Below are 14292 nucleotides of genomic sequence, written 5' to 3'. Positions count from 1 at the left end.
AGTGCCCAGAGCGTAGTAAGTAGTTGCTCGTTTATTAATTGCAGAAGTGTGTTGGCAAATGTTTAACAACCTACTTTCTAGGGGGAAAAAGTATACATGACAGATTTTAGTCATCTCCATCACTTTCTTATGTCCAGGCAACCAAGAAAAGAAATCAGACCCTGATTTGTAGCATTTGCCTTTTTCTGAGGTGCAAAAGCTCACACTGAAAATTTAACAATTGGCCACTGGGAAGCTCCAGCACACCAGGAAGGCCTGATGCTCTCTAATATATCATCCAAAATCACCTGAATTCCAATCCTTGATCTGCCTAGAAACTATTCATGTGACCCTGAGCAAATCATTTAACCTTTTCTGGGCTCCAGTCTCATCTCTAAAATAAAGGGGTTAAAGTATCATCTAGCTCCAAAGGTCTATGATCTAAATTCATGCATGAGGGGGCAGCTAGGTGGCGCAGTGGATAAAGCACCGGCCCTGGATTCAGGAGGACCTGAGTTCAAATCTGGCCTCAAATACTTGACACTTACTAGCTGTGTGACCCTGGGCAAGTCACTTAGCCCTCATTGCTTTGCCAAAAATAAATAAATAAATTCATGCATGGATACAAAAAAGAAATCAATCCCTAGATCCTGAGAGAGACTGGAGAACAAGGGCTCCTCACCCGGGGTCTGTGGATTTAAAAAAATATATTTTTTAATCACTATTTCAATAGAATTGGTTTCTTTTGTAGTTCTAAGTGTTTTATTCATTTAAAAACATTATTCTGAGGAGTCCACAGGCTCCAATTGGACTGCCAAAGGGGTCCATGACACCAAAAAATTCCCTGTTGTAAAGTCCCTGGGATAGCTTCAAAAAAAAAGAGAAAAGGGGCAGCTAGGTGGTGCAGTGGATAGAGTACTGGCCCTGGAGTCAGGAGTACCTGAATTCAAATCTGGCCTCAGACACTTAACACTTACTAGCTGTGTGACCCTGGGCAAGTCACTTAACCCCAATTGCCTCACTAAAAAAAAAAAAAAAGAGAGAAAAGACAAAGTCTAAGTACACTAAAACTAGGGTGCTTTATTAATGATAATAGCTAACATTTATATAGAACTTTAAGGTTTGCAAGATTTTTTTTTACATATGCTCTCTTATTTTATCCTCAAAACAGTCCTAGGGAGCAGGGATTATTATTATTATTTCCTTTTCACAGATGAGGACACTGAGAGAGGTTAAGTGACATGCCCAAGGCCAAGACAGCTAATAAAGGTCTTAGGCAGGATTTGAACCCAGGTCTTCATAACTCTAAGTCCATGTGCTGAGCTGCCACCTATGATTAGCCCTAGGGGACAGCTGGGTGGTGAAGTGGATAGAGTGACAGCCCTGGAGTCAGGAAGCCTCATATTCCTGAGTTCAACACAGATGCTTAGTAGCTGTGTGACCCTGGACAAGTCACTTCACCCTGTTTGCCTCAGTTTCCTCATCTGTAAAATTAACTGAAGAAGAAAATAGCAAACCACTCCAGTACCTTTGCCAAGAAAACCCCAAATGGGGTCACAAAAAATCGATAGGACTGAACGATCTCTAGACAAATCAGATCAATAACAATTGCTCCTTCAGTGCTAAGCTTGGGGGGATACAAAAAAAATGGACAGTCCCTTCTCTTAAAATCTTATGGGGGAGGGGCAGCTAGGTGGCGCAGTGGATTCGGGAGGACCTGAGTTCAAATGTGGCCTTAGACACTTGACACTTACTAGCTGTGTGACCCTGGGCAAGTCACTTGACCCCAACTGCCTCACCAAAAAAAAAAAAAATCTAATGGGGGAAGCAACATGCAAACAACCATGTAGAGACAAGATGTATACATGATAAACTGGGGATAATCTCAGCAAGAAGGCACCGAGGTTACAGAGGAACAAGGGAAAAAGCTTAGCTGAGACCTGAAGGAAAGCCAGGAAGCAGAGAGGATGGGGGAAAGCATTGCAGGCATGGGCACAGCCCAGCCAGAGAGAACGCCTGCGAGTGTGCCTGTCATAGCAAAGAGGCCAGAGTTCCTAGGAGGCGCCGGGTGATGGGAAGCTCTGATAGCCAAACGGTTTTATATTTGATTCTGAGGTGATCAGGGGCTACAGGGATTTAGCGAAGGGGACTGGGGTTGGTCACATGGTCAGACCGGCGCTTTAGGAAGATGGAGTTGACAGATGAGTGGAGAATGAACTGGACACAGCTTTCAGGGAGGGAGGTCGGACTGGACTGGACCCGTTTGGGACCATCCGTGTTTGAGGGCAAGGACTCTTGCCTTTATTTGCATCCCCGGCGCTTAGCACTGTCCGTGGCACATAGTAGGCATTTCATAAGCCTGATCAGCGGGGAGGAACTCCTTCCCAATTCCAATAAAGAAAAAGCAGAGTGGATGCTGGGGGGTCCCTCCAGCACCTTGAAGGGAACAAAGCCTCTCCTCTATGAGAGCCCGGGTCTACAGATTCCACCCCCTCTACCCCCGTCTGTTCTTTGGGGGAGGGTCTCCGTTCAGTTCAGACGCTCCCGTCTCAGAATACTGCCCTAGTCCCGAATCCCAGGGAACTGCAAGGGAAAACCGGAAGCGGCTTCCTGTCCCTGTCCGCGTCGCAGGCTGCTAATAAAGTTTGATTTCACGGAATGACTCACCAGGCCCCGCCTCCCGCTCAAAAAACTTCTTCCGCCCACAACCCGGCTTCTGCAGAGCGAGGCTCGAATGCTCGGGTTCGGGGGCGGGACTTAAAGCGGAAGTGACGCCATCCGACCCGGCGTGAAAGGTCAGCGGAAGCGGGCCGTCTTCCTTTTGGCTGTAGGAGCGTTCTGCTTCGTGTCGGTGAGTCCCGGGCTCCGGGCTGCGGTAGAATCCGCCGCCATCCGCGCTCTACGGGGCACCGGGGCCCTCGGGCCCCATCTCAGCAAAGACCCGGGGGCCTCCGGACCTGTGGGCTGGGCGGGAATGTGGGCCCGCGGGGAGGCTGAAGGAGCCGGGGCTGGTTCTGGGCTCAGCGGTGCTTCGGCCTCCCCGGCACTGACTAAGGGTCTCTTTCCTGCTGCGTTCTCTCCCCAGAAATGGGCAAGTTCATGAAACCCGGGAAGGTGGTGCTGGTCCTGGCCGGGCGGTACTCCGGGCGCAAAGCCGTCATCGTCAAGGTACCGGGGAGGGTCGTTGCAGGCTGGAGGAGCCCGGGGTGGCCGGCCATTTTTGCGTCAAAGCAGCAGGCATACATTAAGCGCCTGCTGTGTGCTAAGCTCTGGTGCTAGAGAGAAAGCAAAAACAGCCCCTTCCCTCAAGAATGCTCAAATTGTAATGGGGGAGACTGCACGCAGACCACCATGCACGAACAAGTTCGAACCGCGATAAATTAGAGATGATGCATAGCATTAAGGAGGATGGGGAATGTGGGATTTTAGTCGGGACTGGAAGGAAGCTGGCAAGTGGTGAACGTGGGAGAAAGCTCGGGGGAACGCCCAGAGAAAAGGCACAGTTTGGACATGTCGCGTGTGAGCAAGAGAAAGGAGGTCATTGTCACTGAATCCTAGATTAAGTGGAGGCACGGAGTGAGAAGTAAGGCCAGGTTATGAAGGCTACCTAGATGGAGCAGCACATCCTTAACATAGACCTGAATTTTCCTGGGGCAGAAAAAAAATGTCCTCTTGGGGAGAGAGAATTGGGTTGTGGTGGAGCTGATTTGAAGAGTTGCTGAGCTTTTAGCCAAAATCTCAACAATCAAGGATGGAAAATTCTTAGTCAATCTTCCAACTCTTTTAATTAGTTTTTAGCAGCCATTGAGTTAGGGACCCCAGCTTTCTTTGGTTTGTTTGTTTGGTTTTTTGCGGGGCAATGAGGGTTAAGTGACTTGCTCAGGGTCACACAGCTAGTAAGTGTCAAGTGTCTGAGGCCGGATTTGAACTCAGGTCCTCCTGGATTCTGAATCCAGGGCTGGTGCTTTATCCACTGTCCCTTGGGACCCCAGCTTTCAAGGGAGCCTGATCACCAGGATTTTTTGTAGGGTAAAACCAAAACCTATGTAGAGAAAGTTCCATGTATCATATGTATGTATCATATATTGATTGTTTCTCTTAGAACATTGATGATGGGACATCCGACAGGCCCTACAGCCATGCCTTGGTGGCAGGCATTGACCGCTACCCTCGAAAGGTGACTGCAGCAATGGGCAAAAAGAAGATTGCCAAGAGATCGAAAATCAAGTCCTTTGTGAAAGTTTATAACTACAACCACCTCATGCCCACCAGGTAGGCCTCTTTAAAAGGTACAGTTCTGGCATTAATTCTCTAGTGAGTCTGACTTTGTATTGGATATTGGTTCAAAATCTTAGAATCTGAATTGGGAGAAGAAAGTAGCATAAATAAATACTACATTTCAGAAGACAAAGGGGTCACTGAAGGCAGAGGAGCTGGGTCCACTTTGAAAGAAAGCCAGACGTGGCCAATGCATTTATGTGTTTGATGTGTTTTTTAGCCTTTTCCAGAATAAGGACAGTTGATATTTCTTCTCCAGCTTATCTAAGAAAAAATATTCTACTCTTTAGATTTAGGTTTGCCATAAATGATTAATGAATTTAAATTAATGCATTAAATTATATTCATTGAACATTCTGTGTCCAAGTCTTTCTGCCTCAGAGAAATGTCCAACCTGGCATAGTCTTCATATGCCCTCTGACATCTTTCTGCCCCAAGACAGTTTGAGGTAACAGGAATCTGAAGGAAGAGAACATAGTCTTCAACTAGAACTATTTCTTGGCCACTCTCAAGAATTGGAAAATTCCTCCAAAGATTATAATCTTAATTCTTATTTGTAAATAAAAGAAAACAAAAACTAAACCCCTGCACTAGGCCAGGCTCCGGGCCAATAAAGCATTTTGCAAATATTAATCATTTAATCCTGTAACAACCCTGGGAAGAAGTAGGTGCTATTCTATTTTGTAGTTGAAGAAACTGGGGTAGAGAAAGGTTATGTGACTTGCTCATGGTCTCAAAGTTACCTGAGGCCATGTTTGAACTCAGGGCTGACTGACTTCTAACCCAACACTCTTACCAACTGCTCCACCTAGCTGCTTTTCTATGGTTGCTACCATCAGGTAGACCTTAAGCCAATTATCTGTGGATGAGGAAGTTCAAAGTTAAGTTTCCACTCTTAATCCAATTATATATATATTCAGTATATATAATCCTAGTTCTAGTCTTGTCCCCTTATCTTTTACATGTTCCTTAATTCAACCATCCACCATGTCCCCATTTCCCACTTCAAACTACCCTCTTGGTCTGGCCTATATAATACTCATCTGATACTAGCACTTTAAAAATTGCTTTGGTGAACTCTAGGTGGACTGCCTGTGTTCTGATACTAGAGAGTAGCCTTCTTGGGGTTGGGGCGGGGGGATCCAGTTGTCAGGTTGCTGGCTCCCCTACCTACATTCTGTTGCTTTTCCTATCTCCAGATACTCTGTGGATATCCCATTGGACAAAACAGTTGTCAACAAGGATGTGTTCCGTGACCCTGCTCTAAAACGGAAGGCAAGAAGGGAGGCCAAGGTCAAGTTTGAGGAGAGGTGAGTAATGTGAGGTAGTAGGAGAGTAAATTTCCCTTTAACACGGAGGCCTTGTCCTCCCTCCCTGTTGCTTACTTATCTTTTCATCAGTGCTTCTTTTTCTCTCTAGGTACAAGACGGGCAAAAACAAGTGGTTCTTCCAGAAGCTACGGTTTTAGAACTACTGTTGGTCAGTAAATAAAATGTTTATTAAAAATGAACGTTGGTGTGTCTGATTCATAGAGTGCATGGGACCTAAATCACCTCTTTAAAGATGGGGAGATTGGATTGTTTTTAATCACCTGTCTAATCAAGTGGAGGGAAACAGAAGTAGACTGGGGTAGGGGGCAGAGTGCTATTGGCTTGTGCACACAATCATTACTAAGCATTTCTCAAGGGGCTTACATTCCAATAGGAAACTTGAACAATGTGGATACATACATAAGGGTAGTTTGGGGGAGGGAATACACTAGCAGCTAAGGAGATTAGGAAAGGCTTCTTGTAGAATTGGGGGTTTGTAACCTGGGGTCTATTAACTTTAATATTTATGATAACTATTTCAATATACTCATGCATTTTATTTATTTTGGTAGGGCAATGAGGGTTGAGTGACTTGCCCAGGGTCACACATTTTGAGGATTCCACAGGCTTCACCAAAGGAGTCTGACCCAAAAAGGTTAAGAACCCTCAACAAAGGTGATAATTCAGTGGAATTTTGGGTGTAGGGATTAGTAAATAGAACTGTGTGACTACCATGGAAGGCATTAGAGTTGTAAGTTCAAAGACTCATGATAGAAAATGCTATCCACATCTAGAGAAAGAACTTATGGGGAATCTGAATGCAGACCAAAGCATACTATTTTCACTTTATTTTTTTTCCCTTTTCTGTTTCAAAGCACAACTGATACAGAATTGTTTTACATAATCTGTATCAAATTGCTTGCCCTCTTAGGGAGAAAAATTTGGAATTCAAAACCTTATTAGAATGTTTTTTAAAATGTCTTTACATGTAATTGGAAAAAATAAAATACTATTTTTGTAAAAGGTGAGAATTAGGGGCAGCTAGATGGCGCAGTGGATAAAGCATGGACCCTGGATTCAGGAGGACCGGAGTTCAAATCTGGTCTCAGATACTTGACACTTACTAGCTGTGTGACCCTGGGCAAGTCACTTACTTAACCCTCTCGCCCCTTAAAAAAAAAAGTGAGGATTAAAATGAGATTTGTAAAGTGCTTTGCAAATCTTAGTGTTACATAAATCTAGTTATTAAAAAACAAAAATTTGAACATTGTGGGGAAATGGAAAACATTGTGGGACCTCTGAACAAGTGGTATGTGGTTGTGATGGGATACTGTTGTGCTATTATGGGGAGGGAGAGAATTTGGAGTGCAATTTTTAAAAAGAATGTTAAAAATTCTCTTTAAAAGACTTAAATGAACTGATGCTGAGTGAAATGAGCAGAAACAACATTGTACACAATAACGGCAACATTGTGCAATGATCAATTACGAAGAAATATAATGATGCAAGACAAAAGACTCATGTTAAATTGTCCCCACATCCAGGAAAAGAACTATGGAGTCTCAATGCAGATGGAATCATATTTTTCTTGTGGTTTTTCCCTTTTCTGATTCTTTCACAATATGACTATATATGATTATACATATATAACCTATATCATTGCTTTTTCTCTTGGAGAGGGAGAAAAATTTGGAACTCAAAATCTTACAGAAATGAAGGTTGAAAACTATGTTTAGATGAGCAGGAGGAGTTCAGAGAAACCTGGAGGGTCTTGCTTGGGCTGATGATGAGTGAGATGAGCAGAACCAGAAGAACATTGTACACAGTAACATCAACAGTGAGTGTTGATCTACTGTGATGGACTATATTCTTCTCACCAATGCAATGGCACAGAAGAGTTCCAGGGAACTTGTGATGGAAGAGGATCTCCAAATCCAGGAAAAAAAAAACTGCAGAGTATAGATGCTAAATGAACCATACTATTTCTTTTGTTTTTGATGCTGTTGTTTTTTTTCTATTTTGAGGTTTTCCATCATTGCTCTGATTTTTTTCTCTTATAACATGACTAATGCAGAAATAGGATTAATGTTATGTGTATATATATAACACCTATATCAGAATACCTGCTGTCTAGGGGAGGGGGAGGGAGGGAGAAAAATCTGAAATTGTAAAGCTTGTATAAACAAAGGTTGAGAACTATCTTTACATGTAACGGAAAAGAAATAAAATTATTTTAAAAAACTGTTTACATGTAATTAGAATAAGAAAGTATACTATTCAGATGGAAAAATTATTTTACAAACAAGGGATTCAATACAACTAAATTGTTTATATTTTGACATGGGAAGATATCTCTCATTTAAAATTGTACCGCAAGTAGTACTGCTAGAAGGAATATATAGAGAGGAGGGTATGAGTGTAAATTGAATTTTTGGGGATGACAAAAAAAAGGGAAGGGGTATACTGGGTCCAGAAGGAAGGGAGAAGTAGAACAGGGTAAATTATTTCATATGAAGAGGCATTAAAGACCTATTACAATGGAGGGGAAGATGGGACAGTGGCAAAGGGCATCACTTGAACCTTACTCATCAGAATTGTCTCAAAGAGGGAATAGTATACATAATCAATTGAATACAGAAATCTAACCTGATCAGGAAGTATGAGGGGAGATTGATTACAGGGAGTGGGGTACTGATAGGAGGGAGGTGGTAGACAGAAGCAAAAGATGTGGGAGGAGGGAGAGAAAAGAGGACAGGAGGAAAAATAACATAATTGGAAAAAAACCTGAAAAGACATGAACCAATGTAAAGCAAAATGAGCAGAACCAGTAATAGCACAGTGATAGCAATATTGTAATAATGATCAGCTGAATGACTTAGCAGTACAGTGATCTAAGACGTTTCTCAAGGATATATGAAAAATGCTGTCCACCTTCTGAGAATACAGATTGAAGCATACTGTTTTTACTTTTATTTTGGGGGATTTTTGTCTATTAATATGGAAATGTTTTACATGTTTATGTCTGTATAATCTTTCAAATTGCTTGCCTTCTCAAAGAGAAAGGGAGAATCTGGAATTCAAGATATAAAAACGCTTTTTTGTTTACTTGTGATTGATTATTAGTAACTTCTGGGGAAGCAGTTTCTGTTCAGTGATCAAGTAGGAAGATTGTTGGTGTGGTAGTGGGTGGGGAGGGATGGTGTGTGGTTAAAGAATGAAGCACCAAGTATGTGTGACATCAAAGAGTATGGCTGAGAAAGGGGAGAAGAGATTTGTTAGCAGCCATGATAGGATGGATCTAAGGCGTGTTTTATGAGTGGGATTGAAGATTAGAGAAAATTGATAGAGCAGTATGCAGAAGATGATGAAAGGGGTTGTACATGATCATGGTTCCCTTAGGTAAGAAAGACCCCTCTCCTTCAGAAATTGGATTAAAGGGGGAAGTGACAAGGAATGATGTTCAGGAGATTGTGAGATAAAGCAGAGAAAAGAATCTTTGGTGAATAGCCTCAGTTTCTTTAGCCAAGGATAAAAAGAGGCCTTCAGGAGGCAGCTAGGTGGCACAGTAGATAGATAAAGCACCAGCCCTGGGTTCAGGAAGACCTGAGTTCAAATGTGGCCTCAGACACTTGATACTAGCTGTGGGACTCTGGGCAAGTCACTTAACTCATTGCCCCTGCAAAGAAAAGAAAAGGCCCTCAGTTGACAGGGTTGTAGGAGGTTTTGAGAGAAGAGGTTTGAAACCACCATTGTGAAGAATGGAATAGAAAATGCAGATGTAAAAGGATTGCCTTGCTGCAGTGAGATCCCAATTAATGTTAACCAGTGAATTTGTAGAAGATTCCATCAGCATGAGAGAGAGTATGCAACCCTAACTCAAGTCACTTAACTTCTCATTTCTCTAGGAAACTCAAGTTTCAGGGAGGGTACTAACTTGTATTTGGTAGGAGTTTCCTGGGAGTTAGTATGACCAATGAAATAAATTCAGTTGAAAGATTTCATCCATCAGCAGCACATGAGTAAGAGCCAAGGAGGTAAATGGTGGGAATAATGTTGGGTTTGACAAGGCATGAGTGGTGATAGAACAAAGGCCTCTAGAGAGGGATAGCGTAGACCTGAACTGGTTCACCAAGAAGTTGAAAATGAGAAAGTTGGAGAAGCATAGCCAGAACAGGGGTGATGATGGCCTAGCATAATTACTGAGTGGAGAGATTGCAAGTCAAGGTGAAGATGAAGAATAGATATATATTTTTTTTCTCGTTCAGAATTTTATTTTCCAAATTACATGTAAAAGCAAATTTTGACATCAATTTCTTAAAACTTTGTGTTCCAACTTCTCTTCCTCCCTCCCCACCCCAAGAACTCAAGCAATTCAATGTAAGTTATACATGAGTAGTCATGGAAAACAAATAGATCTATTTCCAATGTAAAGCACTCCCCTGCTCAGAAACCAGCAGGGGCTCTTCTGTACAGAATAAAGTCTAGACCATTTAAACTGATTCTGTGTTGCGAAATTATGAAAGAGATCATTTGGCCCCAAGATAGAGTTACAAGGAGACCCTCTTCCCACTACTTTGTGGAGGTGGAAGGATGGTTGTTCACAGGTGTGGAACAGATATTTTTGCATATATTCATTGATTTGATGGGGGGGGTTTCTTATTCCTCTTTGTTTTTTAAAAGTCTTTATTATAAGGGATGGCTCTCTGGGAAGGATATGGGGAAGGATAAGAGTAATTCTAGCTGATGTAAAAACAAAACATATCAGGGGCAGCTAGGTGGCACAGTGGATAGAGCACTGGCCCTGTAGTCAGGAGGACCTGAGTTCAAATCCAGCCTCAGACACTTAACACCAACTAGCTGTGTGACCCTGGGCAAGACACTTAACCCCAATTGCCTCACCAAAAAAAAATAATAATAATCAAATGGACCTATAAATGTTCTTATATCTACATGCTAAAGATCTGGAAACAGAAGGTTTGAACTTATTTAAAATTTTTCTAAATTAAGGGCTTCAGTGGATTCGTAATCCATTACTTATGAAATATTAAAGAGTAATGCATTCTAATTAATATTCAGGAACAATTGACATAAAGGAAGATGAAAATTTACTATCCAAGTTTCAACAAAATACATAACTGGTGGATGAAATTGAAAAATGAGCAACATGATTTTTTAAGCAGTCAATGATGCAATTCCTCCATTTAGAACTGTGTATCTTAGTGATATATGGTTTTTAAATACAACAGTCATTAAAACTAAGTAGTAACATAAACTGAACTTAATAAAGTATATTCAATCATATGGTTCTCACAAAAAAAATTTACTACTAAAAATAAAATAAGAGTTGTGTCATTAACAAATAAAACTTTAAAAAAATAATCAAATGGAAACAAAAAATGATGAATAAACTAATACTCCAGGCCTTCTACAACCTGGCCTCTTTTCCCTTTCTAGGTCTAGACTGTTTTCTATGTTAACATCCTAGGTGCCTGTCCCAAACTTAATTGCTCCTGGGCATGTCCAACACTTTTATTCAGTCAGTAAACACTAAGCGTCAGGCTATGCCGAAGACTGATGAGACAGTTACTGCCCTTGAGGAGCTCACAAATCTATTTACCCTATTCCTTAGGTCTTTAATGCCTCCTCCGGCCCCACCTCAACATTCCCGTGCCCCACCCTAATTTGGAAGGGATCTATCCCATCAAAATACTACCTTTCTTTCATAATTCTTCTATGTACTAATCAGGTTAAATACTTTTTAATGAAATTATATCTCCTAATAGACTTTTCTACTCTTGAGATTCTGTCAGGCTTCTTTCTCTTTGAGCTAGCTAATTACTCACTCAGCAAGTGTGGGAACTCCTTTTGACTATGGTACTTTGAGATCAATCAAAAGCTCATTGGTCAGGGTAGCTACGTGATGCAGTGGATGAAGCACTGGCCCTGCATTCAGGAGAACCTGAGTTCAAATCTGGTCTCAGACACTTGACACTTAATAACTGTGACCCTGGGCAAGTCACTTAACCCTCATTGCCCTGCAAAAAAAAAAAAAAAAGAAGAAAGTTAAAAAAATCTTTGCAAGATTTTGCCTAAAAAGGTGCATCTGTTAAAGTACAAGTACGTGGAGAATTTGGGTCTGATTGATAGCTGCCTCAATCATCGGGACAATCTCCTGTTCCTTTGCCATTGTGGCTTTGGTCTGGGACTACCTACACCCCCTTCCAGTATTCAAGTTGGTTCTTGCCTTGTGTGTCCTATTCTTTATCATCATTTTAAGAATCCTCACCATCTGCACTGCATATAAGGAGAAAAGCATTTTCCTTCTAGCATATGGAAAAGATCCATTGGAAATGTATTCTGAAGATGTTTGGAAGCTCTCTTCCATCCTTAAGCAATTTGATGACAAGTGTGCACTCTGAAGCTTTTCTTCTTTAGTGGGAAAACCAAGCAGTAGAAGGAAGTAGGGGCCAGCTAGGTGGTGCAGTGGATAGGGAGCCAGGCCTAGAGTCAGGAAGACTCATCTTCATGAGTTCAAATCCAGCCTCAGATACTTACTAGCTCTGTGGCCCTGGGGAAGTCACTTCACCCTGTTTGCCTCAGTTTCCTCATCTGTAAAATGAGTTAGAGAAGGAAATGGCAAACCACTCCAGGATCTGTATCTTTGCTATTAAAACCCCAAAAGGGCTAACAAAGAGTTGAACATAACTGAACGGCAACAAAAGAAGGAAGCAAAGTTCACTAAGTCCATCACCAAGTATTTTGACACCAGTGGGATGCTGGTCATAGGAGCCTATGAGCATGAGATCTCTAAGCTCCATGACAGTCTTGCCACAGGAAAAGGAAATAACCTTTCCAGGAGCAGCCTTTTTTTTTTCTGCTAGGATCATGCTGACCACTAAAGGGTTAAATTTTTGTGTATGACTAAAATAGAATGTTTTAATAAGGAAAACTAATTCATGCTGACCCACAAGGTTGCAAAACAGAAAAAGGAGGCAACCAAGTTGCTGATAAACTGCAGGTTTGTTTGTACAGGAGACCTCTGGACATTCTCCAAAACAGAATGTCTTCAGGATAAGAAAAAGGACTTGCGTCAGTATTATGTCAGCAGGAGAACAATGTTTAGTAAAGAGAAGAAACCGGAGTCATTTTAATCAAGGGTTTTAAAAATTGGGGTGATTTTTTTTGTTTTCTTTTTGTTGTTGTTGTTGATTTCTTGGGTTTTGTAATTGTCCAGAAACTATGTCTCTTGAACTTTTTTTTTTTTTTGGTGAGGCAATTGGGGTTAAGTGACTTGCCCAGGGTCACACAGCTAGTAGTGTCAAGTGCCTGAGGCCAGATTTGAACTCAGGTACTCCTGACTCCAGGGCCGGTGCTCTATCCACTGCACCACCTAGCTGCCCCAAATTGGGGTGATTTAGAGGAATTTCATAGCTTCTCTAGGGGGCTGCCTACACGTGTGTATTTGGCCTACATCTATTCATTCTGGCTACTGCACATGACAACCAATAAGCTTTTCATTAATTTGAGATAATTTCTGCTTCCAGATTTCTTATGACCTTATAGCACAGTTGTTATTGTTCAGTCATGTCCAACTCTTTGTGATCCCATTTGGGGTTTTCTTGGCAAAAATACAGATACTACAATTGTTTACCATTTCCTTCTCCAGCTCATTTTATAGATGAGGAAACTGAGGCAAACAGGGTGAAGTGACTTGTCCAGGGTCACATGGCTAGAAAGTATCTGAGGCCAGATTTGAACTAAAGATGAGTCTTCCAGACTCCAGGCCTGGTACTCTATTCCCAGTACCACCCAGCTGTCCCACTGCATATACACACAAAACAAACAACAAAAACTAAAATGGAAACAAAGACCCCACAAGCCAGAAATTAAAATAGATAAGAGTAAAATAAGGAATGTTTAAAACTTTTCACGTTTTGTCATGAAATTCTATTCCCTTCTGGATCAAAAGGATTTCCTAAATCGGAACTAGTTGTTGGGAGCTAGTCCAGATTGAGGTCAGCTGCTTTGCTCTAATTTACCACTGGGGTTGCCCTTGGACCTTTTTGACTGGATTAAAAAATTTATTTATCAAGAACATTTGGAAGGAGTTTTTGCTGGCAGCTCTTTCCTGTCAATGCTTTTACCATGCAGAAAATTCTTGCCCTTTCTGAATTTGTTAACCTGTTTCTGATTATCCCAACTTTGTTGTACTTGTTATTTATATATGTGTGTGCACATGTATCTATGTGTGCATCTATACACACATGTACATGTATATTATGTATGTGCATGCACATATGCATGTGTATATGTATAAATACACCTACATGCGTGTGTGTGTGTGTGTGTGTGTGTGTGTGTGTGTGTGTGTGTGTGTGTGTGTTTAAATCCCAGGACCTGCCTCCTTAGATTTAGTGATTTAGAACAAAACCTTCGGGATACAACAATTTCCAGTCACCATCCTACTTTTCTTTAGTTTCCTATTTATTGGACTGAAGGGGTGTGTGTGATTTTTAAAAAGTAATAATGCCCCATACTTTATTTAATTTTTAATTTAATTTAAAAATATTTATCTTATTTTTATTTTTTATTTTATTTTAATGTTTATTTTATTTTTAATTTTTTAATTATTTGTTTTATTTTTGTTTTTATTTTTCTCAATTACATGTAAATATATTTTTGAGTTCCAAATTTTTCTCCCACCTTCTCTTCCCTCCTCCCTCCC

The 14292-nt window shown here is 41.2% G+C and overlaps 1 protein-coding gene and 1 pseudogene across 1 annotated transcript; both read left to right on the top strand.

Annotated features, from left to right (window-relative positions):
* The first annotated feature begins 2687 nt into the window (after positions 1–2687).
* Positions 2688–5767, top strand: RPL27 (ribosomal protein L27). Its single transcript, XM_043964244.1, has 5 exons — positions 2688–2830; positions 3065–3147; positions 4082–4251; positions 5457–5567; positions 5677–5767. Exons 2-5 carry the CDS (start codon positions 3067–3069, stop codon positions 5723–5725), a joined length of 411 nt encoding a protein of 136 aa, XP_043820179.1. The 5' UTR covers positions 2688–2830; positions 3065–3066; the 3' UTR covers positions 5726–5767.
* Positions 5768–10517: 4750 nt separating this feature from the next.
* On the top strand, positions 10518–12448 carry LOC122754795 (annotated as a pseudogene).
* Positions 12449–14292: the final 1844 nt, after the last annotated feature.

Source organism: Dromiciops gliroides, chromosome 4 (genome assembly GCF_019393635.1).
Source record: "Dromiciops gliroides isolate mDroGli1 chromosome 4, mDroGli1.pri, whole genome shotgun sequence".
Lineage (NCBI taxonomy): Eukaryota > Metazoa > Chordata > Mammalia > Microbiotheria > Microbiotheriidae > Dromiciops > Dromiciops gliroides.
Note: the sequence above shows the minus strand (reverse complement) of the source record. Positions and strands in the feature narration are given on the sequence as shown.